The following is a 22318-nucleotide window of genomic DNA, read 5'->3' as shown; positions in this document are numbered from 1 at the left end:
CACTAATAATAATAATAACCGTTTATTGTCACAAGTAGGCTTCAATGAAGTTACTATGAAAAGCCCCCTAGTCGCCACATTCCGGTGCCTATTCAGGGAGTCCGGTACGGGAATTGAACCCACGCTGTTGGCCTTGTTTTGCATTACAAGCCAGCTGTTTAGTCCACCGCACTAAACCAGCCACTTTCGGCTGCTCTAAGCACAATAGAGGCACAACAGGAACTGAACCAATTCCCACATGTACAAACACCTTTGTCCAGATTGTACCCTTGCCAGTACGAAACATTAAATTAAACCCACTTAAAATTATACCTTATTTTTAGTAACTACTAATACAAATATAAATTTGTAATTTAAAATGAACTTCATTTTAATAACAGAGGCACCAGTGTCAAGCCTTCCCCAGAGTTTAAGATCCTGGTGGTAGAAATCCCATCTGCTGAGAGCTGCTGACCAATTAGAGGCTGACAATCCTCCAATACCGACAGAGCCACCAGGAACGGTGGCTGATGTTGAAAATACAGCAAGGTCGACGACACCAGACATCATCATGGGATCTCTGGAGAGAGTTTAGTGTGGATGGGTTTGTTGTCTCAGAGAGGGGATTGTCATTAAGGGTGGAGGAATGGGGATCGGATGCAAGGGCAGGGGGTACTGCTCAGCAGGCAGCCCCTTTTCCGATGATCGGTCCTTTGATCAGACATTAAGTATAATTAAAGGAAAAAAACTCCCCACGGAGGTTGTTAAGAAACCAACAGGGTTTTCTGGGAGGACTTTAGGAGGCACAGGAAAACCATGCTTGTTCGGTAGAATCCCAGAGTGACCGCTAAAATCCAGTGAACTCAGGGATAATATGTTCAAGTATCTCATTAATGAGTCTAATTAGCCAGCGGGTGAATTTCTCATGACAGCCTATTCCTACTGCTGATTTAATGGAGGTTAGTTTTCTCGCCAGGAGGAGACTGGTGTGTTGCCTTTTATGCAGATGTGCCCTCCACTTTGCCCAGTCCAGCTGGCTGCACTAAATCCTGCCCAGCATTTCAGGTCTTTATCCTTTCATGGGTTCTGAGGAAAGGTTGTTCACCTTTGTTCCTCTTCCCACAGATGTTGCCTGACTTGCTCTTTCCAGCATTTGCTGCACTTCTTGATGGTTTTTTGACCAACCGCTGATCGATAAGTCACTGGAACGCCTTTGGGTTTCTGGGTATTATGGTACAATGAGTTGAATATACTGGGAGTGAATTGTGCTTCTGATCCTTTGGAAGAACAGGCTGTTTGACTGAATAAAGTAACACGTTTCAAGGAATTTAGAATTTGAGTCCCTCAGACTCTTTCTTTATCCATATCATTTACCGTCTTCTACTGAGGATATACAGGGCTTCCATTCCTTATTTTTGTTCCATAAATGTCTTACTACACACATGTCCACACCAAATTATATCTGCCTCCTTTCTGCAACCTCATTGTATTTGGATTTAAATCAGATCAGATAATTTTGTGTAAACATTCCATTTGGAACACTTTGTTGATCGAATTCTTAATCTTTTTATTCAATCATTTCTTTGATATTATGGAAATAGTCAACTCATTCAAACAGGAAGAGGTTTCACCAATTACTGTCACAGAAGTTAAAGTAATCAAGATGAAATATGATATCTGTGCCTCAGGGCTCAGGACGTCAACTTGTTGCAGAAGAAGAGACCAACTGAAAGGAAGTATCTGTGACATTTAGGATCCGGGCACAGATGCTTCAAGACTATATTTTCAAGACTCGTGAGTGAAGGTGAGCTGACATGTCAGAATGTGAGGAAAGCTAATAGAACTTTATTGTTTATTGTGAGGGGAATTGATTACAGAAGTAGGGAGCTAATGACTTCATTTGTACAGGACACCAGTGAGACCACATTTGGAGTATTGTGTGTAGTATTGGTCTCCTTATTTAAGGAAGGATGAAAAAGCGTTGGAAGCTGGTAAGCAGGTTTATCAGGCTAATGCCTGGAATGGGTATGAGGAAAGGGTGGGCACGCTTGTATCCACTGGAGTTTAGAAGAGTAAGAGGTAGCTTGATTGAAACATGCAGGGCGCAATTTAACCGTGTCGCGTCTTTTCGTCCGACGTCACTTCGTCCAACGACACTTCGTCCACGTCTTTTGGTCCAACGTCTTTTTGTCTGCACGTCTTTTGGTCCAATGTCTTTTTGTCCAATTATCCAATTACAAATAAACTCCGTATAAAACCATTTAATTGATAAAATGCAAGTACAATACAGCAAGTAAATTTAAAAGTTTACTATGAGAATTTAATTGCTAAAATGCAAGTAATTGATAAAATGCAAGTAAAATACAGCAAAAGTTGAAAAATGCAGTTAAAAAATCTAAAAATGCAGTTAAAAAATCTAAAAGTTTACTAATTACTTAAAATTCACGAAAGATATCACATCACTTAGAGAATACAGTTGGAAAATGTATTTTAAAATTCTTAAAGTTACTTAAAATTGATGTAAATTGTATGCAACATTCCTCAAGAAATCAATTTTTGTTGTAGAATCATATTCAACGACCAGTCTTTTGAGGCGTTCAGTTATTTTCTTATATCGCGTACATGAAGTCGACTGATCTCCCCGAAGAACTTGAGCCTTTTTGCCTATTATGAACCCTTCCTCTTCCTTCAGAGTTTTGATTAACCTCCAGGTATTCAAATGAGCTCCACCCGCCGAACGCTTTATCGCAGAATTATTTGTTCTCGGTAGATCTTGTAGAACACGCTGATTAACATTCCATACAGCTGTCGGGAATGTAGGTGTTTCTCTCCTTCGTTTGGCACCACGTCCTCTCACAATGCCTATGTAAGTCAAGTCGAAGTAAACGATTAATTCAGCAGGTATTTCTTCATCATCTATCAAATCTTCATAAGCCTCTTCGACATCTTCAACGGGGAGGAAAGCTAATGCTGAAAAACATCGAATTTTAAGACAGAATTCAGAGTCTGTATTGTATTTTTCTTTGAGGCCTAAATCGGTAATTTTTCAAAACACAGATTGGCTCAAATGAAACAAACATGCCACGACAGATGAATTAAGGAATGATGAATTAATTGCCTTGTGAACTGCAACTTCGAAATCTACCATAATATCAATCGGATCTGCATTAGGTTGCATAATTTTCAATTGGTCAAAAAATAATTTGTATGTCTGCTTTCTTTTATTCGGCAGTAATGCAAAGACCCGTGGAAAACTGCTTCCTTTAACTTGTACATGAATGCAGAACAGTTGAAACCACTGTTGTGGCACAATCTTGAATGTTCCATCACATGCCCAATGATGATATGATGCTAAATCCTGAAGAGCACTTTCTGATGCGAATACTAGTAAGCGCTGTTGATCCTCGGCGCCCGAATCGTATCTCAGAAACTGTTCGCCATTGTCAAGTTTACAATATTTGTCAGGTATTTCAAAACCGTGTCTAGCCGCTGGATTAGCGGGAAATCCAGAATTTTTTTGTCGGCACCTTTGAATAGTCCTTGAGACGACGGGCAACCTAGGGAGTTGAGAGCAGGTATTTTCTGATAGCTGCGTAAACGTGGCCGCTAGTATGCTACGCGAACTTGCTGCTATGTTTTCCACTGCTTCATGCTTTATTTCTGCAACTGCTTTTCTAGCATTTAATGAATCAATATCAGCTGGATGAAGGTGCTCATTAGAAAAATAAATAATTTTCGGCTCATTGTTTTCCGTTACCGTGTGAATCCGCACTGAACACAGCCTTCTTTTCTCACATCTCCAGTATTCTTTTCCTAGGTTTGGACTGCTCGAATGAAAATCGTAGATGTAGTTACTTTCATCAGCTACCTTTCTTTTGCTCTTCGTTGACAAAATGAACTTTGCCATTTCGGGATGGGCGAATTAAGAAAGAGAACGATAATATCTATCCTTTAACGAGGCTCGTTAAAGGAAAGAGAACGATAATAACTATCCTTTAACGAGGCTCGTTAAAGGAATGAGACCGGTAATAAAAATCCTTTATTACATATTATACCTTGCTATGTGCATTAGAGAAGATTTCTATTTACAAAAAGTCAAGTCACAAAAAGTCTTTGACGAAAAAAATCATCGGACAAAAAGACGTAGGACCAAAAGACGTGCGGACAAAAAGATGTTGGACCAAAAGACGTGGACGAAGTGTCGTTGGACGAAATGACTTCGGACGAAAAGACATAGCACCAATTTAACGACCAACATTTGTTTTGGGCACGAATAGCAAGGTGTTTCCCGGTACCTGCAGTGCCCAGAATGACCCCACAATCAGACGTCTCTTTTGACTTTGTCATGGTGAGGAACCCCCCTCCTGAGGCCGCACTTACCTCATCATTTTTAAATGCCGCCCCAAAATCCTGACACCCCACCGTGGCCTCCGGACCTGTCCCAAAGCCCCAACTTGCATGTTAGTGTGTCCTTGAGCCCCTCCGCACCCCACATCATTAGGGCAGGGCACCCCAGGCCCAATCCCTGGTATAGGCAACCTGACACTCAGGCACTACCAGCCTGGCACTCTAATAGTATCACCCAGGCAATGCCAAGGTGGAACTACCATGCTGCCCAGGTGGCAGTACCAAGCTGCCAGGCTGGCATTGTCAAGGTGCCCTGGTGGCAGCAGGAGTGCCAAGGTACTACTCTGTCCAGAACCTGACCACCCCGGGACCACCATGGCCTGAGAGACTCCCCAGGTGCTATTATGCCTGGTCCACATTTGTGTGGACCAGTGCTACACAGCGCCATAGCGAGGTCTCCCAGTTGCGTGTGTTCGTTCCCAGGCCTCAGAACAATTAGGCGCAGACATATTTAAGTGAGCCTAACTGCGAGGCATCTGGATGGAAATTGTCCCATTGGGCAGACGCAGCATGGGTTCATAGAGGGCAGGTCGTGCCTAACTAATTTGGTGGAATTTTTTGAGGACATTACCAGTGCGGTAGATAATGGGGAGCCAATGGATGTGGTATATCTGGATTTCCAGAAAGCTTTTGACAAGGTGCTACACAAAATGCATGGCATTAAGGGTAAAGTAGTAGCATGGAAAGATGATTGGTTAATTAATAGAAAGCAAAGAATGGGGATTAATGGATGTTTCTCTGGTGGCAATCAGTAGCTCGTGGTGTCCCTCAGAGATCAGCGTTGGGCCCACAATTGTTCACAATTTACACAGATGATTTGGAGTTGGGGACCAAGTGCAATATGTCCAGGTTTGCAGACGACACTAAGATGAGTGGTAAAGCAAAAAGTGCAGAGGATACCGGAAGTCTGCAGAGGGATTTGGATAGGTTAAGTGAATGGGCTAGGACCTGGCAGATGGAGTACAATGTTGACAAATGTGAGGTTATCCATTTTGATAGGAATAACAGCAAAAGGGATTATTATTTAAATGATAAAATATTAAAACATGCTGCTGTGCAGAGGTGTTCTCGTGCATGAGTCGCAAAAAGTTGGTTTACAGGTGCAACAGGTGATTAAGAAGGCAAATGGTTTTGTCCTTCATTGCTAGAGGGATGGAGTTTAAGATTAGGGCGGTTATGCTGCAATTGTATAAGGTGTTAGTGAGGACATGCTGGAGTATTGTGTTCAATTTTGGTCTCCTTACCTGAGAAAGGATGTACTGGCACTGGAGGTTGTGCAGAGGAGATTCACTAGGTTAATCCCAGAACTGAAGGGGTTGGATTACGAGGAGAGGTTGAGTGGACTGGGACTGCACTCGTTGGATTTTAGAAGGCTGAGGGGGGATCTTATAGAAACATATAAAATTATGAAGGGAATAGATAAGATAGAAGCGGGCAGATTATTTCCACTGGCCGGTGAAAGCAGAACTAGAGGGCATAGCCTCAAAATAAGGGGAAGTAGATTTAGGACTGAGTTTAGGAGGAACTTCTTCACCCAAAGGGCTGTGAATCTATGGAATTCCTTGCCCAATGAAGCCATTGTGGCTCCTTCATTACATGTTTTTAAGATAAAGATAGATAGATTTTGAAGAATAAAGGGATTAAGGGCTATGGTATTCGGGCCGGAAAGTGGAACTGAGTCCACAGAAGATAAGCCATGATCTCATTGAATGGCGGAGCAGGCTCGAGGGGCCAGATGGCCTACTCCTGCTCCTAGTTCTTATGTTCTTATGTTATTTCTCACCTAAATATGTAAATCTGGATCCCATCCGGGGAGGGCAGGATCCAGATCACAACATCTCGTGCGATCTTGTCAGATCACGCAAGGCGTTCCGAGCATCACAAACGTCACGTGATTTAATGGCCTTGTCGCATCACTGAGCCGGATGCGATGAGGCCGTTCGATCACGCACATAAGATCCTGAGGGGGTCTTGACAGGGATAAGTATGGAGGGATGATTCCTCTTCTGGGAGAATCTAGAATTGGGTCACTGTTTAAAAATAAGGGATTGCCTATTTTAGATAGTGATAAGGCAAATCGTTTTCAATTGGAGGGTCATGAGTCTTTGGAACTCTCTTCCTGAAAAGATTGTGGCAGCAGAGCCTTTGAATATTCAGAGGTGGATAGATTCTTGGTGAGCAAGTGTGTGAAGGATATTCGAGGTTAGGCAGATTTGAGGTCCCCATCAGATTAGCAATGATCTTATTAAATGGCGAATCAGACTTCAGGGGCTGATTGGCCTACTCCTGATCCTTGTTCATATGCTTCAATCCCATTGAAAGCTGTTGAAAAGGATGGCTATTAAGATTTCAATCCTGTGATTAGAAGAGAGAGAAGAAAATAAGGAGCAACGGGATAATTAGCTGGATCTGGGCCTTTGTGTATATTAGGAAGACTAGAATCATATTTTATTGACAAAATTCTGGTTGGAATTTATGGTGTAACTAATGGTGATGCTATCAGTGCTCAGGGGTTTTACATGAATAGGACAGCAACAACTACTGCATGTGTAGACATTGAGAAGTTGGTCTCAAAGATCCCCTGGTCCTTCAAAAGCAGCTTCACATGTCACATCTCATAACTGTCTTGTTATACTCTTGATTTAGCATAAGCTGCTTCCTTGATGTGCACTCTGTCAAAGGAAGGTTCAGACATGGAGATAGCTTCAACATGTTTATTGAACTATTAACAATTCTCCTACTTGCATTCGACTCTACTGTTAATCCTTCTATAGCTACTCAGATTAACGAACCAGTCTGCTACAATCCATGTGGTGGGTGTGATGTTCAATCAACCCTGTGTCTGTACTCACTGAATGTCTCCACTGGAAAGAGGAAGATCATGTGTGCTGTGTCCTTTATATATGGGTTGGTGTAATGCCCCCCTGTGGTAGTGTCACCTCTGTGTGAATCGTGAATGCCTATTGGTCGTGTCCTATCCTACTAACCTATTGGTTGAATGTCTGTGTGTCATGTCTCTGGTGCTCCCTCTAGTGTCTAGCTAGTCTATGTGTAGTTACATTAACCCCTTGTGTATTTACAGTGATGCATATCACCACATCCCCTTTTTTCGTGTTACATATTTTCTGCACAGTATTAAAGAAAATTGAACAAAAACAGGTAGATAAGTGATGCTATGTACAAATCATGATAACAGTGATCACTAAACAATAAGTCCAAATCAGATGTATGAGTCCAAAATTCATCAATTATTATGGTCGAATGTCTTTCTTGTTGGGTTGGCGAGGTGGTGATGTTGATGGTGGCATTGCATTGTAAATGCCATCCTTGTCGCTGTGCGTGAGAACCAAGAAGTGGTTGTCACTTTGTTGTCTGATTTGGAGTCTTTTTTTCTTCCGATGCTTGTGATAGCGATGTTGGATGGCATCTGTCCTGAAAGCCAGGTTGCCTGTTGGTAGTGTAGCAAACGTGAATTGGTAAGATGCATCGTCCTGCCATGGTATGTCATTGTACTGAGCTGAGCAGTAACAGTGTCCCTCATGGATAGAGTTGTACCATATCGTGCCAGTCGTAGTTCCATTGGTGTAGTCTTTGTCGTGCTTGCTGTCGACGATGTTGTCTTTGGTACCAGTCATGTCGTTGTCTTTAATATGGTTTTCATAGGTTGTGTTGTTGTGTCGGTTGGTTTTGTTGTTGTGTTTGCTGCGCTCAAGGACCACACTCTTTGGATAATACGAGTCCTTCACACAGTTACTCGTGTCAGCATGCTTTGTGGCATCTGCTGTTACCCCGTCTGCAGTCATGTCCGGCTTACTTGAATCAGCTTTGGCTTGTTGATGCTCCCGGTCTGGAGTCATTGCAGGTTCACTTGTGTCAGCTGAGGTTTCTTGATGCTCCACGTCAGGAGTCAAAACATTCAGGAATGCATTTGCTTGTGGAGAGGCTCGAGCGAATGAGGTTTGAAGTAACGTGGTGTCACCGGAGTCACCGGTAGTCTCACTGTGATTGTCGAGTGCCTCTGTACACACTAGCTGAGGTCTGTCACATTGCACATTTTGTATGGGAAGTGGGATGCCATCGTCACTTGTCTCACATACAGTGGGTAGAGCCTCAGTAGCTTCTTATTGTTCACTTGGGCTGGGTAGACTGTCAGAGTCTTCTTCTTGTGGATCAAACAATCTGGATGGACTGTCATAGTCGCTTTGTTGTTCACCGAAGCGTGGTAAACTGACAGTCTTCTCGCTGTGCACTGGAGAATGACAGACTGTCATAGTCTTGCTGATGTTCACTTGAGCGTGGCAGACCTGCATCGTCTGCTGCTGGTTACTCAGAGGAGGTTACGAGACCCTCATGGTCTTGTTCATGCAAGGACTGTGCTTTGGAGTCTTGTGTTGCTTCAATCGTGGAGGCTGTCTACGAGCTCGCTGTGGAGGCTTGTGTCACTCGAGTCACTTCTTGTGTGGAGACGTGCAGTTGTCTCGCTGTGAAGTCTTTCATCGCTTCCTGTGTAGAGGCTAGAACCTTTGTGGTGCGTGGACCACTGTCTGCGTGGCAGCAGGCCGCTCTCTGTGGGCTTGTACCGCTCTCTGTCTCTTGGTGTCAGGCTGCAGCATAATCCTGCACTCACGAGTCTGGATGTCATATGTGCTGGGCTGAAGATCCTCAAATCCGAAGAACACAACCGCGTCTGTGTCGGATTCTTCACTGTAGAACACATCTCGTTGCGGTTCGGATTTGGTACTGGGGTTACCATCTCTAATGAAGAAACCTTCATCTGAGTCGTAGTCTTCTCAGACCATATCATCACCTTTTTTTGGAGCTGGCATTGAGCTCATGATGTCCAAAGAAGAAATCAAGGTCGGAGTCGTAGTATTCAAGGACTGTATCATCTCTTTGAGTGGTGCTAACTGCTGGTTGCAGGGTTCTGCGGAGGTTACTTTCAGCTACTGGTCGAAGTTCAGGCATTGTGCTGTTATTCCAGGTGAAACAAGGGTTTTACGGCTTTAATTTTTTTTCGTGTTTTTGGACATTTCCCCTTTAAGTGGGCGTTGCCTGGGGCCTCTGACATCATGACGCATGTGACATAGGTCGTAGGATGCGATTGGGCATGCTCAGATCGCTGTTCCTTTACTTGGGGCCTTTTCCTCAACTGCGCATGCGCAGCACCTTTACCAAGATGGCCACCAATCAAAATTGTTGTTCTCTGCTCCGGGACATCGACCTCGTGGTGAGTATTGGCGCCTCTCTTACTGTTTTCTGTTGGTTTGTTTGTTTTTTCCTCGTAGTATTGTCCAAATTTGTCCAGGACTGCCTGGAAGTCGCTCCTGTTTTGCCCCTTGAATGTTTTGACAATTTCTTCTCCTCTGGCACCCGCGATGGCGAGCAGAAACTCTGTCTTTTCAGCATCAACCACGTCTTGTACGTCAACTGCTACCAGGAAGATCTCAAACCTTTGCCTGAATGCCCGCCAGTTTTCACTGAGATTGCCGTGGCACTTGAGCCGCTGTGGAATCGGAATCTCGATCATCTTGCCTGGGTGTTGTTGCTGGTTGTCACTGCTTGCTGAGTTGTAACTATATGGATTGAAACAGTCACTCACTGGTACAATGTCTTGTTATGCTCTTGATGTAGCATAAGCTGCTTCCTTGATGTGTACTCTGACAAAGGAAGGTTCAGACATGGAGATAACGTCAACACGTTTATTAAACTATTAACAATTCTCCTACTTGGATTCGACTCTACTGTTAACCCTTCTATAGCTATTCATACTAACGAATCAGTCTGCTACAATCCACGTGGTGGGTGTGATGTTCAATCAACCCTGTGTCTGTAGTCACTGAGTGTCTCCACTGGAAAGAGGAAGATCATGTGTGCTGTGTCCTTTATATATGGGTTGAGGACCCATGTATTCCATACAGTGAGAGGACCCTGTATTCTCCAACTCCAGGTTTTGTACTGATCTGGGATGGTGGCATCAGAAGGTCCATGGGTCCAGCAGCATAATACTGTCCATTAAGACCAGCTCGGCATGGAGATGGAAGGCAGGAACCAGTCTGCCGCAGCAGAGTACCAAACAGCACATCAGGAGCAGTGCAGAAAGGCCCCCTGTGGTAGTGTCACCTCTGTGTGTATCATGAATGCCCATTGGTCATGTCCTATCTTACTGACCTATTGGTTGAATGTCTGTGTGTCATGTCTCTGGTGCTCCCTGTCGTGTCTAGCTAGTCTCCGTGTGCTTACATTAACCCCTTGTGCATTTACAGTGATGCATATCACCACAATAACCTGACTCACGTCCAATATATATTGAATAGTGCGAAGTCGCTGTATTTATCTCAGATCTAGAATCTAAACTCACCAGAAAAAGTTAGGGCTTGTCCATTACAGTATATGGAGTCTTTTATCTTTGTATGTCTTAATTACTGCCAGAATTAATCCACATGTCCCACACTGCCCACCATGGGCGGAATTTTCCCACACTGCCTGTGGCGGATGGGAGCGGAGAATCTCGAGGTAGCCAAAAAATCAGAAACCCACAAATGTAAAATCACGCTGCAATTCTTCCTATTGCGGGTTAATTGCGGGCTGGTCTTCCCATTGGCCGTTGACATGAAAGCCATTTGCATCTTTTGAATGCTTATTAAAACAGCTGGCTGCCAGAATCCTGTTAGCCTTCCAATCTTGCGTAACTCTAGTGGGAAATGGCGTTGGTCTAAAATCCGGTTGATCAGGAGTGACACATACAAGGTGGGTTTCAGTTCACAAGAGACTTTGAGGAGAGTGTGAAAAAGCCTTTCTGCACTGCTCCTGATGTGCTGTTTGGTACTCTGCTGCGACAGACTGGTTCCTGCCTTCCATCTCCATGCCGAGCTGGTCTTAATGGACTGTATTATGCTGCTGGACCCATGGACCTTCTGATGCCACCATCCCAGATCAGTTCTGAACCTGGAGTTGGAGAATACAGGGTCCTCACCTGAAAGGAATGAAAAAATGAAAATTGCTTATTGTCACGAGTAGGCTTTAATGAAGTTACTGTGAAAAGCCCCTAGTCGCCACATTCTGGCGCCTCTCCGGGGAGGCTGGAACGGGAATCGAACCGTGCTGCTGGCCTGCTTGGTCTGCTTTAAAAGCCAGCGATTTAGCCGAGTGAGCTAAACCAGCCTGGAGCTGGGGAGCGCAGGGTTCCCCCTGCCCGGTGTCAAACACCAGCATTTATCTGGATATGACTGCTCTGTGGGGCTCACGTAGCCACCACAACAAAGGTCCAAAGTTCAACCATTCCGGCCAGCAGGAAAGGTGCTGCCAGAGCAACTGCACTTATTCTCAAAAATGAAGCATTCCCCATGAAACCCACCACTGGTAGAAGGTAAAATTCCATTCAATCAAACTATCACGAATTGTTGTAAAAACCCGTATAATTCACTAGTATCCAGGAAGGAAATCTGCTATCCTGACCCTGTCTGGCCCACAGTGAATCCACACCCACAGCAATGCTGCTGACACCCTTGGAAATGGCTCTCGCAAGCCATCTGAAGGGCAATTAGTGATGGCCAACAGAAGTTGGTGTTCACATCCCATTAATGAATCAAAGAAAGTTTGCCAGTGGAACCACACATGTCACCTTCCTTTTTAGCAAGTAGGATTTTATTATATGAGCTCACATTTTATTATGTGAGCTTTGACAAAGGGTCATCTGGATTCAAATCGTTAGCTCTTTTCTCTGCCTCCAGATGCTGCCAGACCTGCTGAGATTTTCCAGCATTTATTCTTTTGATTTTATTTTATGAATTGCTTTGCAAAAAACCACCATCCAGTATTCAGATCTATTTTCTTTCCGTGTAGATTTGTGGCACACAACAACCTGTCTGCTTTCCTTTAAAACTATTCAGAGTAAAGAAAGCAGAAAGTGAGGAATCCCAGGGAACATGGTGCAAGATTTGGGGTCAAACCAAGTGCCAGATATTGCTGCCTGTGGTGAGTCTTTATTCTGAATATTTCTAATTTCAGGTTCTGAACCATGTTTTTCATAAGAATGGAATAAACGTCATAAAATATATATTGACTCTGGGTTGCCCATTTTGAACATGCTTTCAAAACACATTTAGAGCACATCAAAAAAATATTGTTAAACTGGCTGTGTGTGAAACTGGTTGTGAAATCTGTAAAGTGTATTGTAATTTCTCGATTCAATGAAAATGAAACATAGTTCCTTTTCGGGCGTGTTTAGTGGGGTGTTGCCTGGCACTTGCAGCATCGAGAATGAGCCCGCTATTCAATGGGACCTCAGCGATGAACGCACTGTTGAGACTGCACTTAGGCTCATTTCCTGCACTAACGAGCTCAGTCAGCTAGTGCAGGAAGAGATTGGTGCCCCAATTTCTGGACCCCCCCATCGTGGTCTCCAGACCCCCCACTGCCCCAACTCACCAATTAGGAGGTCATCGAGCCCCCAGCACCCCACCTCATAAAGGCAGGGCAGTCCCGGGCTCAATCCCGAGCACGGGCAAGATGCCCTCATGGCACCATGTCACTGCCAGCCTTGCACCCTGGCAATGCCCCTGCCAGCCTACTAGTGCCACCTGTGCACCTTGGCACTGCGAGAGTGACCCGGGTGTCAGGCTGGCCATGCCATGGTGGCATCAGGAGTGCCAAGTTACCACCCTACCCAGCGCCCGACAACCCAGGGGGCCCCCAATTGACTGGGAGATTCCCCCAAATTCCTCTACGCCTGGTTCATGTTTGTGGAAGCCAGTGCTAAGCGGGGCCCGTTCGGGGTCTCCGAGCTGAGACCATTAGGTCCTGCGCCTTGGGTAACACCTGCTTGAACATATCCAAGTGAGCTTAACTGCACAGTAAATATGCAAATCTTGATCTCGCACCTTGAGGGCAGGATCCAGATCGCAACACCTTGCGCGATCTCGTTAGAGGCCTCTTGCAAGGTTTACCGACCTCATTACATCCCGGGTCATGGGCAACAAGGCCATTAGATTACATTCACTGTTTCCAATGGCAAAATATTCACGGGTTTTGATAATTGGCAAAAGAACAAGTGGGGAGATGAGGAATTTTTTTTCATAGCCAGTCGTTTTGATTGCAAAACATTAACTGAAACTTGTAAAAGGAGATTCAGTACTAATTTTCAAAAGGGCATTAGATATTTATTGAGAGAAAGCCATTTGCAGAGTTATTGGGAATGAAAAGGGATGTGTGAAAGAGTTAACTAAATACTCAAAGGGTCAGCACAAGCATAATGGGCCAAATGGCCTGCCTTTATGCTGTATAGTTTAATAATATAAAACTCAATCTTGATTGAAATATTGACAAATACCTTGCAGGATCCTCAACTGTTGGCTATGACAATCCAAGCTACCAGGAGGGTGCGAATCCCGACACAGGTCATCCCAAGAATGGAAAGTAATGAATTCTCCTACAATTCAGAGGCATAAATTTTTCTATAATCCTCACTACGAACTAATTTCAGATAAATTTTGTGTTCTGCAGAGAAAAGAACCTCAAGGAGGGAAGGAAGTTAAAAAAGGCGGTTGGATTTTTTGAACTGGTTGGTTTTGCTTCTTGACGTGTTTTTCTTTGTATGAATGTACAAGTTACGAGCAAGCGTAGGCCACTCAGCCCTTTGAGACTGCTCCACCACTCAATAAGGCTGATCTGACTGTAATCTCCTTCAGCATACCACCTTACACCACTTTGCGTATCAAGAATCTATAATGCTGCCTTCAAAACATTCAAAGACTCTGCTCACACTGCTTTTTAAGGAAGGTAGTTCCAAAGGCTCATTACTCTCGGAGAGAAAAACAATTTCAGGCTTAAATGCCAACCCGTTATTCTTAAACAGTGAGCTGGATTCTCCGTCGCCCACCGCCCGTAGCAGAGTTCCCAATGCGGTGGAGAATCCAGTGTCACGAAGAAAACGGGATTGGCGCCTGCTGATGTTCCATTTACATCCAATTAGCAGGCTGGACACCATATTCTTCGAGCCACTGGGTCGGGAATCATGTGGGCAGGATTTACTAACGGTATTTCCCAGTGTGGCCCTGACGTGGTGGACCAAGGGAGGTAACACCTGAAGTTGTTCCCAAAGCCCATGCAAGGGCCTCCCCCCTAACACAATGCAAGACCTGCCCACCCCACCCAAACCTCACATCACCACCACCCCGAGACCCCCAAAATAAAGAGACCCCACCAGAAAAGAGAAACCTGTCAGTATGCTCCCCAGAAAAGATGACCATGTCTGGAAGCTAGAGAGCAGCCCAGACAGAGGCAGTGAAAATACTGTTGCAGCACTCACTGGGCAATACACTTGCTGATTCAGACAGAGGAAGCACCACGTGTCAATTCCTGGAAAGAAAAAAACAGTGACCTGTGTTTCAACCCCTCAGATCCTTGAGCTGCAAGCCATTTTTTCATTTCCCTTACTGGGCTGTAATTGACTGCTTCCACACACACAGCTGCAGCCTTGCTTCATTCATCTTCCTTCACGGTTGAGTAACTCTGAAATGTTCTAACCACAATGTTTATAAACATCAACCACTTCAAACAAAATTAAGTGCTTTACAATCCTTGAGGCAGCACGGTAGCATAGTGGTTAGTACAGTTGCTTCACAGCTCCAGGGTCCCAGGATCGATTCCCAGCTTGGGTCACTGTCTGTGTGGAGTCTGCACGTTCTCCCCATGTGTGCGTGGGTTTCCTCCGGGTGCTCCGGTTTCCTCCCACAGTCCAAAGATGTGCAAGTTAGGTGGATTGGCCGTTCAAAATTGTCCTTAGTGTCCAAAAAGGTTAGGTTGGGTTACGGGGATGACAGGGATAGGGTGGAGGCGTGGGCTTAAGTAGGGTGCTCTTTCCAAGGGCCAGTGCAGACTCGATGGGCTGAATGGTCTCCTTCTGCACTGTAAATTCTATGAAATCATCCCCCTTCATGCTTGAGCAATTTTGAAATGCTCAGCCGGAAATTGACAGCACTTGAATTTTGTATCAATCACCCCCGTTTTACCACTGTCCTCGCCAATGGCCTATGACACCTTTCCCATTGACATCAAAAGATGTTCACATTTACATGTACTTGTGATAGAATGGGAATCTTCTCAACATTTTTGGAATTCCAGTCTGTAGCCACAAAATTTGCAAGTCCATTGTGAATGACTTTATGTAACTCTTTGGAAAATGGTTGCTTTTAATCCAAATGTGCTGTTTGTTGCATTTTAATGTCTTCTCAATAGAATGCCCCAAAATGGAAAGTTCAGAAATCATGGCTATCTCCCAGGGACTTGTTTGGTTCCATGCATATTGACAGAAAGGAAAAAAAGGCGACCTGACCTCTCAACTCCATTTTTCTTTCAAAAGTAAAGGATTCATTTTTCCTGAATCCATGAGTCTATATTTTGAGAAGGTGACATTTTTAATTGCTTGAACAGTGTTTACCACTGTTGCTACACAGCGCCAGGATCCCAGGTTTGATTCCTGGCTTGGGTCACTGTCTGTGCGGAGTCTGCACATTCTCTCCGTGTCTGCGTGGGTTTCCTCCGGGTGCTCTGGTTTCTCCCACAAGCCTCAAAAGACGAGGGGCTGGATTCTCCGTCCCACCGCGCCAGATTTCTGGTTCAGCACGCCGGCGGGATGCTCCGTTTTGCTGGCCGGTCAATGGGGTTTCCCATTGTGGGGCAGCCCCACGCCGTCGGGAAACCCCTGGGATTCTGGCAAAATAGAGCATCCCGACGGCGGAGAATCCAGCCCAGGCTGTTAGGTAATTTGGATATTCTGAAATCTCCCTCTGTATACCCAAACAGGTGCCGGAATGTGGCGACTAAAGGCTTTTCATAGTAACTTCATTGCAGTGTTAATGTAATGAGGCAAGGAACAGAGAGCGAGTGTAGCTGAACACGTGGCTACAGGGCTGCTGCAGGAGGGAAGGTTTCAGATATGTGAATCATTGGGATACCTTCTGGGGAAGGTGGGTGTGCTTGAAGAACGGTTTGCACCTAAACTGGAGGAGCACCAATATCCTGGGTGGGAGGTTTGCCAGAGCTATTTTCTCTAGGTAAAATATAGCTATTTAGCATTAAGCCCATGGCTATTAAATGCCATTTTAAAACCCACTCATAACCTCAGGTCATTTCAAAACACACATTGAGCATTTCAGAACATAGCTGCAAACAGAACACAGAACAGCAGGCTTCCTATGCACCTAACAAATACAATTCCAAGATAAAGTAACCCAAGGACAAGGCAAGCTCCATGGCAACAGCATAGAGACCATTGTCGTAACAAGCAAGTTTATGCGATAAGGAAGCCGAATCACATTCCATAGCTCATACAAGAATACATTTTAGGTTAATGTTGCCTATTAATGACGGAAGGCTGAGCGTTGAATCAAACTTATTTGATTCTAACCCAAACCAATTAGAATTACATTGGGGTATAGCTAGATGGCTAAAGTCTGATATGATTTAGTATAACCGTGATAGATCGTACGGCCATTTCTTACTTCATGAATCACCTATACTTTGACATGATTTAGTATAACCGTGATAGATTGTACAGCCATTTCTTACTTCATGAATCACCTATACTTTGACTTAACTTACTCGCTGTCTTTCTGTCTTTCATATTTCATTTTCTGACTTTTACTTTTGATGTTATTGCAAGCTGTTTGCGTAAGCAAGAAAATCATTTCTGTATTATTTGAAAGTTGAATTGTCTCCAAGATTGCTTCTATTGAGTTGTTTGTTCACTGGACTTATTACAGAATAAGACTTTAAATAATTCTCAATTGTAATCAATAGAGACAAATAAAACAGATTCTTCTTTGCACCTGAGAAGTTTTAACTCAAATTTCTACTGAGTTTTAGTGATCGCAAAGTGCACATGGTAGATCTCAGAGGTTTGCTAGAGCTCTTCGGGAGGGTTTAAACCAGTTTGGCAGGGGGAATGGGAACCAGAACTATGGATCAGAGGATAGGGTAGCTGTTGAACAGGTAGAAATAGTATGCAGCGAGTCTGTGAGGAAGGATAGGCAGTTGATGGGCACTCAGTGGAATGGGTTAAAGTGTGTCTGTTTCAATGCAAGGAGTGTCAGGATTTTCTTTTTTAATTTAGAGCACCCTATTCATTTTTTCCAATTAAGGGGCAATTTAGCATCACAGATCCACCTACCCTGCACATCTTTGGGCTGTGGGGGGGAAACCCTCGCAAACACGGGGAGAATGTGCAAACTCCACACGGACAGTGACCCAGAGCCGGGATCGAACCTGGGACCTCGGTGCCGTGAGGCTGCAGGGCTAACCCACAGAGCCACTGTGCTTCCCAGTAATGTCAGGAATAACGGAGATGAATTAGAGCATGGATCGGCACTTGGAACTAAGGTGTTGTGGCCATTACGGAGACATGGATTTCACAGGGGCAGGAATGGCTGCCAGATGTTCCGGGTGTCATGATATGCAAGCATGCAACCAATGAACACTCAGAATAGGACACACCAATGGACAGTCAGGACACTTAGAGGTGGCATTACCACAAGGGGGCATGACATCAACATCTTAAAAGGGATGAAGCACTCACACAATGCCTCTTTCCACAGACAGACATCTAGAGAGTTAGACAGGGTTGATCAGCAAGCTGGTACAGTTAGACTGAGTTACTACAGTTAGATTAGCAGAGAGTCAAACTCATTTGAGGACTGTGTTAATAGTTCAATGAACATGTTGCACTCATTTCAGAGTCTGGAGCATTCTTTAGTTAAGACTGCATCAAGTAGCAGCCTGTGTTATCCAAAGCAGCATAACACGATAGCGGGGTTTAGATGTTTTGAGAAGAATAAGGAGGGAGGTAAAAGAGGAGGGGGAATGGCACTGTTAATTAGGGAGTGCATCACAGCTGCAGAAAAGGAGGTAATCGCGGAGGGTGTGTCTACTGAGTTAGTATGAGTGGAATTCAGAAACAAGAAAGGAGCAGTCACTTTACTGGGAGTTTTCTATCGACCCCTAATAGCAGCAGAGAGATGAATCATATGAATCATAGAATTTACAGTGCAGAAGGAGGCCATTCAGCCCATCGAGTCTGCACCGGATCTTGGAAAGAGCACCCTACCCAAGGTCAACACCTCCACCCTATCCCCATAACCCAGTAACCCCACCCAACACTAAGGGCAATTTTGGACTCTAAGGGCAATTTATCATGGACAACCCACCTAACCTGCACATCTAACCTGGACTGTGGGAGGAAACCGGAGCACCCGGAAAAAACCCACGCACACAAGGGGAGGATGTGCAGACTCCGCACAGACAGTGACCCAAGCCGGAATCGAACCTGGGACCCTGGAGCTGTGAAGCGATTGTGCTATCCACAATGCTACCGTGCTGCCCTCAGGTGTGTAGAGGAAGGATTCCTGACTCAATATGTAGATAGGCCGACTAGGGGGGAGGCCATATTGTATTTGGTGCTTTGCAATGAACCAGGCCAGGTGTCAGATGTCTCGGTGGGAAAGCATTTCGTTGACAGTGACAACAACTCCTTGACCTTTACCATAGTCATGGAGAGGGATAGGAACAGACAGTATGGGAAGGTATTTAATTGGGGGGAGGGGAAATTATACTGCTATTAGACAGGAGCTGAATAGCATGGAGTGGTAACAGTTGTTCTTGGGGAAATTCACAACAGTAATGTGGGGGTTGCTAAAGGAGCACTTGCTGCGAGTGCTGGATAGTTTTGTCCCACTAAGACGAGGAAGGAATGGTGGGGGAAGGAGTCTTGGATGACAAGAGAAATGGAGCTTCTAGTCAAGAGGAAGAAGGATGCTTGAGTAAGCTTGAGGAAACAAGGATCTGGCACGGCTCTCAAGGGTTACAAGGTAGCCAGGAAGGAACTCAAAAATGGACTTAGCAGAGCTAGAAGGGGGCATGAAAAAGCCATGGCGGGAAGGATTAGGGAAAGCCCCAAGGCGTTCTACACTTATGTGCGAAATAAGAGGATGATCAGGAATAGTGGAGGGAACTTGTGCCTGGAGTCTGAGGAGATAGGGAATGCCCTAAATTAATATTTTGCTTCAGTATTCATTAGAGAGAGGGATCTTGTTGCTCATGAAAACAGCATGAACCAGGATAATAGACTCGTCCAGTTTGATATCAAGAAGGAGGATGTGCTGGAAATTTTGTGAAGCATCAGGATTGATAACTCCCCTGGGCCTGACGGGATATACCCAAGGTTACTACGGAAGCGAGGGAGGAGATTGCTGCGCCGTTGGTGATGATCCTTTCGTCCTCACTCCCCACTGGAGTAGTACCGGATGATTGGAGGGAGGCTAATGTTCCCCTGTTCAAGAAAGGGAATAGGGAAATACCTGGGAATTACAGACCAGTCAGTCTTACATCTGTGCTGAGCAAAATATTGGAAAGGAGATAGAATTTATGATTATTTAGAAAAACATAGTTTGATTAAAGATAGTCAGCATGGCTTTGTGAGGGGCAGGTCATGCCTCACAAGCCTTATTGAATTCTTTGAGGATGTGACGAGACACATTGATGAAGGTCGGACAGTGGATGTGGTGCATATGGATTTCAGTAAGACATTTGAAAAGGTTCCCCATGTTAGGCTCATTCAGGAAGTTAGCGGGCATGGGATACAGGGAAATTTGGCTCTCTGGATAGAGAATTGGCTGGCCAAAAGAAGACATTGAGTGGTAGTAGTTGGAAAGTATTCCGCCTGGAGGTCGATGACCAGTGGTGTCCCGCAGGGATCTGTTCTGGGACCTCTGCTCTTTGTGTTTTTTATAAATGACTTGGATGAGGAAGTGAAGGGTGGGTTAGTAAGTTTGCCGATGACACGATGATTGGTGGAGTTGTAGATAGTGACGAGGGCTGTTGCAGGTTACAACAGGACATTGACAGGATGCAGAACTGGGCTGAGAAGTGGCAGATGGAGTTCAACCTAAATAAATGTGAAGTGATTTATTTTGGAAGGTCGAATTTGAATGCTGAATACAGGGTTAAAGGCAGGATTCTTGGAAGTGTAGAGGAACAGAGGAACTTGGGTCCACGTACATAGATCCCTCAAAGTTGCCACCCAGGTTGATAGGATTATTAAGAAGGCATATGGTGTGTTGGCTTTCATTAACAGGGGGATTGAGTTTTAGAGCCGTGAGGTTTTGCTGCAGCTTTATATAACCCTGATTAGACCACACTTGGAATATTGTATCCAGTTCTGGTTGCTTCATTGTAGGAAGGATGTGGATGCTTTGGAGAGGGTGCAGAAGAGATTTACCAGGATGCTGCCTGGACTTGAGGGCATGTCTCATTGAGAAAGATTGAGGGAGCTAGGGATTTTCTAACTGGAACGAAGAAGGCAGAGAGGTGATTTGATAGAGGTGTACAAAGTGATGAGAGGCATGGATAGAGTGGATAGCCAGAGACTTTTCCCCAGGATGGAAATTGCTGTCACGACGGGACATAATTTTAAGGTGATTGGAGGAAGGTATAGGGGAGATGTCAGAGGTAGGTTCTTTACACAGAGAGTGATGGGTGTGTGGAATGCACTGCCAGCAGAGGTGGTGGAGTCAGAGTCATTAGGGACATTTAAGTGACTCTTGGACAGGAACATGTCCAGCAGTAAATTGAAGGGGTGTAGGTTAGGTTGATCTTAGATTAGGATAAATTGTCGGCACAACATCGTGGGCCGAAGGGCCTGCACTGTGCTGTACTGTTCTATGTTCCATGTCAACCAACTTGTTGCAATAAATATTATTTTTTTTTAAATGATCTAACCTTAACAGCTTTGGAGGGGAAAGAGGTCCAGGTAATGAATCACTTACATTTATATCATGTCTTTAATGATCACAGGTTGCCCGAAAGCAAGTTGCAACCATTAAAATACTTTTGAAATGAAATTTTACGATGCAGGAAATGCAGCAGCCAATCTGTGCACAGCAAGCTCCCACAAACAGTAGTGTGAGAATGACTAATAATCTGTTCTTGTGATGTTGATTCAGGGATAAATATTGGTCAGGTCACTAAAAATAACCCTGCTGACTTTCTTCAAAATAGGACTGTGGGATCTTTCACATCAAACTGAGAAGTCAAACCGTATTTTGGTTTAAGGACACTAGGCTGGATTCTTCACTGCCCACCGCAAGTAACGGAGTTCCCGATGCAGTAGAGAATCCAGTGTCATCCAAACAAAAGCATCGTTTTGATGCTCCAGTTTCCCGCTGGTGGTGGCATTGAGATTCATGCCCCGTGAGGATGCAAATCAGTCAAATTGGCTGGTTTGTATCCTATTAACGGGCTGGGGAATGGTTTCTGCAATCGAGCATGAATATCCGATCCTCTGGGCCGGCATTCATGTGGGCGTGAATTGGTGCAGGTATTTCCTAGCGTGGCCTTGGTGCAGTGGACCTCATGGTGGGTCAAGGGGGCAACTCATTTCAGGAATTGCCCCCAAAGTACATCAGAGGGTCACCCCCCCCCCCCCACCCCCCCACCACAATGCCCCCTTCCATTCCCACCAGCCCCATCAGCCCTCCAACTGCCCCCCCATTACAGAGACCCCCACCAGAAACTCACCGATAAGAGAGACCCCCGCAAGAAACTGCCTTTACAGAGATCCCTGTCTGGAAGCTGGACAGCAGTCCAGACAGGCACAGTGGAAAAAAATGGCTGCTTTAAAACTGACTTGCTCAATATTCCTGCTGGTTCAGGAAGAAAAAGCAGCACCTGTAAATTCCTGAAAAGGGAAAACTACATCAGCTGGGTTTAAATCCCCTTCAGATCTTTGATCTGCAAGGCTTTCATTCACAACAATGTGACATTTAGTTTACTAGGCTGTGATTGACAGCATACATACTTAACCAGCTGACTGGATTGTTTAAACTTATTTCCTTTCACATTTGAGTTTATTTCAATTAGCCTGCTGTGAAACTAACCAACA

The 22318-nt window shown here is 44.7% G+C and overlaps 1 protein-coding gene across 3 annotated transcripts in view; it reads left to right on the top strand.

Moving 5' to 3' along the window:
- Positions 1 to 1726: 1726 nt before the first annotated feature.
- abcb5 (ATP-binding cassette, sub-family B (MDR/TAP), member 5) overlaps positions 1727 to 22318 on the top strand; it is a 167842-nt gene continuing 147250 nt past the window's right edge. For 2 of the 3 annotated variants that reach the window (XM_038797448.1, XM_038797446.1), the window contains exons 1-4: positions 1727 to 1783; positions 12276 to 12360; positions 13722 to 13800; positions 13888 to 13945. In XM_038797448.1, the coding sequence (XP_038653376.1) occupies positions 12312 to 12360; positions 13722 to 13800; positions 13888 to 13945 (186 nt within the window). In that variant the 5' untranslated portion in view covers positions 1727 to 1783; positions 12276 to 12311. Of the gene's footprint in view, positions 1784 to 3306; positions 3367 to 12275; positions 12361 to 13721; positions 13801 to 13887; positions 13946 to 22318 lie in introns of those variants that run through there. The other variant, XM_038797447.1, reaches the window with a different exon arrangement.

The sequence above is a fragment of the Scyliorhinus canicula genome, chromosome 5 (genome assembly GCF_902713615.1).
Source record: "Scyliorhinus canicula chromosome 5, sScyCan1.1, whole genome shotgun sequence".
NCBI lineage: Eukaryota > Metazoa > Chordata > Chondrichthyes > Carcharhiniformes > Scyliorhinidae > Scyliorhinus > Scyliorhinus canicula.
The sequence above is the reverse complement of the archived record's forward strand: the minus strand, read 5'-3'. Positions and strand labels throughout refer to the sequence as shown.